Source organism: Morone saxatilis, unplaced genomic scaffold (assembly GCF_004916995.1).
Source record: "Morone saxatilis isolate NCDOM2014 unplaced genomic scaffold, NCSU_SB_2.0 Contig0, whole genome shotgun sequence".
NCBI lineage: Eukaryota > Metazoa > Chordata > Actinopteri > Moronidae > Morone > Morone saxatilis.
Genome location: NW_023339650.1, coordinates 19,908,144 through 19,910,917, shown reverse-complemented (window position 1 = coordinate 19,910,917; position 2,774 = coordinate 19,908,144). Strand labels below are relative to the sequence as shown.

General features: G+C 38.6%; 1 protein-coding gene across 1 annotated transcript in view; it reads right to left on the bottom strand.

The window, feature by feature from the left end:
* LOC118324880 (ribonuclease inhibitor-like) overlaps nt 1-2,134 on the bottom strand; it is a 5,555-nt gene extending 3,421 nt beyond the window's left edge. The window contains exons 1-4 of the mRNA XM_035657379.1: nt 2,021-2,134; nt 1,381-1,589; nt 1,111-1,284; nt 11-25 (exon numbers count right to left, since the gene is read on the bottom strand). Of these exons, the coding sequence (XP_035513272.1) occupies nt 11-25; nt 1,111-1,284; nt 1,381-1,589; nt 2,021-2,134 (512 nt within the window). The remainder of the gene's footprint in view (nt 1-10; nt 26-1,110; nt 1,285-1,380; nt 1,590-2,020) is intronic.
* Between the last annotated feature and the right edge of the window lie 640 nt (nt 2,135-2,774).

Genomic DNA, 2,774 nt, shown 5'->3' with positions numbered 1-2,774 from the left:
CTCTGACAACCTGCAGTTCCTCAATCTGAATATTGAACACAGTATATGATTATAAAATAAAACATTCCTAATAGAGCTGTATGTATGTAGCTTCTGTATTTACGCTGAACTGGCACACTACAAGGGTCACAGTTCAGTCCACGAGGCTCCAACAGACTACACAGAATGTTGATTGATTACCATAATGCGGAACCAACATTCACAAACATGATTTTTTTCTACATAAACGTGCTGGGGTTAGCACAACAAGCTGGTTGGTGTGGTAGTCAGTCACACTATGGCCAAAGTTGTTTGGAAACAATTCCAGTTCCAGGTCAACTCACCCCAACTCACTCACTTACACCTACGTAGGGATGTCACGGTTCCAGAAAAGTAGTAGTCAATACTAAGACCTGGGAACCCGGTTCTTTTGCCCTCGATCTCATTGTGTGATCTGCTGATAGAGTCCTGATCAAATACTTATATTTTCCTTAATAATACAGGTGAATAGCTCTGCATTGCAGGAAGAAAAAAAAACCTACAACCAAACTGTTCCTTAATCTTTAAAAAAAAAATATATAATATATTAATATGAATATAGCCCATTATATCTACATATTATACCAAATAACTAATAAACACAACTAACAAACTTTCTCTGTAATCTCTTTTTTATCTTCTCTAGAGAGAATTTCCATTTTTAAAATATCCAGTTTGCTTCTTCATTGCAGCCTTTACCGGAGTTACCTGAATGAACTGTATTTTGCTGAGGGTTTGTTTTCCTCATCTGTAGTGAGTGTGCAGCCTCACAAAGTTTTGCGAGTAAATCACCCGTAGATCTGCACTTGCCAACATGTGTTTCTTCTTCCTGTGGAATTTTATAGCCAACTAGAGTATTTGTAGGCATATATGCTGCACCGTCAGGTCTGGAAGAATTGCATCCTTTGCACCTATGGTACTGTAGAAAAACAAGTACCATCAAGTTTTCAAAATTTTGGTATCGGGTCTTATGACATCCCTACTCCTACAAACCAAATTATGCAACGTTACACCCATAACTGATAATTTTTCCTTTGTTGAATACATGTTCTGAAATGTCACAGTATTCAGAACTCAATAATGCTCTTTGACCTCAGAGTCTCCAGCTCAGAGTCTGAACTCCCTAGTTCAGCAGACAGCAGATTCACTCCTGAGTCCTGCAGCTGGTTTTCACTTAGATCCAGCTCTTTCAGGTGGGATGGGTTGGACTTCAGAGCTGAGGCCAGAAAAATACAGCAGCTCTCTGGCAGGTCACATCTCTCAAGCCTGAAATTGGAGGATAAACACCAAAAGAGGAATTAGATACAGCTATCTACGCACAGTGACAAATTATGAGGAAATCCTCTTGAAAGACATATTGACCTCAGAGTCTCCAGCCTACAATGTAAATTCTTCAACCCAGCAGACAGCAGCTTCACTCCTGAGTGATGCAGATAGTTTCCACTCAGGTCCAGCTCTCTCAGATGGGAGGGGTTGGACTTCAGAGCTGAGGCCACAACTTCACAGTGAGTCTCTGAGAGTCCACAGCCAGAAAGTCTGAGGTAACAAATATAATGCAAGATCCAAGTTAACTAAGCTTTGAGGGTGATTGAACACATTACTTTTTTTACGAATGATGCCAATATAATAATACTACCACATCAAAGATACAATACTTGATTTAAACAATACACTCAGGAAAATATCTCTATATCAACAAAAATGACAACTCATGTCACTAAATTCATGCCAATTTTTTTCAAAGTCAAGTATAATTTTTTGGTATTTTTTCAAATCCAACTCAGGAGTTCACACGTGCTTCCCCTGAAAGAATACAAGACAGAGACAGATTCAGCATGGCAGTGCACTAGTAGACACAGAAGCATTCAAGAATAAACAATAATTACAAGTCATTGGAATTTATCAGGGCACCACCTTGCTATTCCTAAACCGGATTACAAATACTCAGCCTGGCTTCATTTATCAACACGTCAACTGTCATTGGAAGCTGAAACTTGCTAACAGGAACCACCAGACCAGCAAAGAGGAGGAAAGCCGACTCATCCACAGGACAGACAATCTTTCCACCACCAAAAGTGAGGTCAGTGTACTCACTTCCATCTATGAAAAACTTCATGTCCTTGGTTTATTACACCATGAAAACACTCAAACCACAGTAGGAACTGCCTCAAAGGAGTTATAACTCTCTGGATTTCACTGACTTTACTCCAGGAAGCAGAGTAATGACTTCACCTGTGTCTATAATATGTGCAAAAAACTTAAATTACCAACAAAAAAAAGTGATGATATGGCTTGAGCTCACACCTCTCCACAACTGCTGACAGCTCCTGATTAGCATGCTAAACCAAGTTCAAGGAGTATTTTAATTTTAATACTAAAATATATTTGCATGATCAAAAGATGCTGTTTTACTGCTTAGGCATCTCTGTTACCTTGTTGGTTTATTTGTCAGATTAAACTAACCGTTAAGGCCTTTGCACATCAAGTCTGCATTCTTCATATGATTTTATTAAATCAGTCTTCTGATTAAATTAGTTAAAACACAGAAACCTTGCAGGAGGATGACAGTAGAAAAAGAAAACGTAATTTGGTCCAAGGTGTCAAGAACAAGTTTGACCTGCTGATAAAGGAGTTCTTTCTCACTCTATCTCTCATTCCTTCCTTGCTTTTCTCCACTGGAATTAGTAATGCATTTATCTCATTAATAGACTCAATTGGCTTCTGTCAGAGTGTAAATAAACCAACTCAGTTTTAGT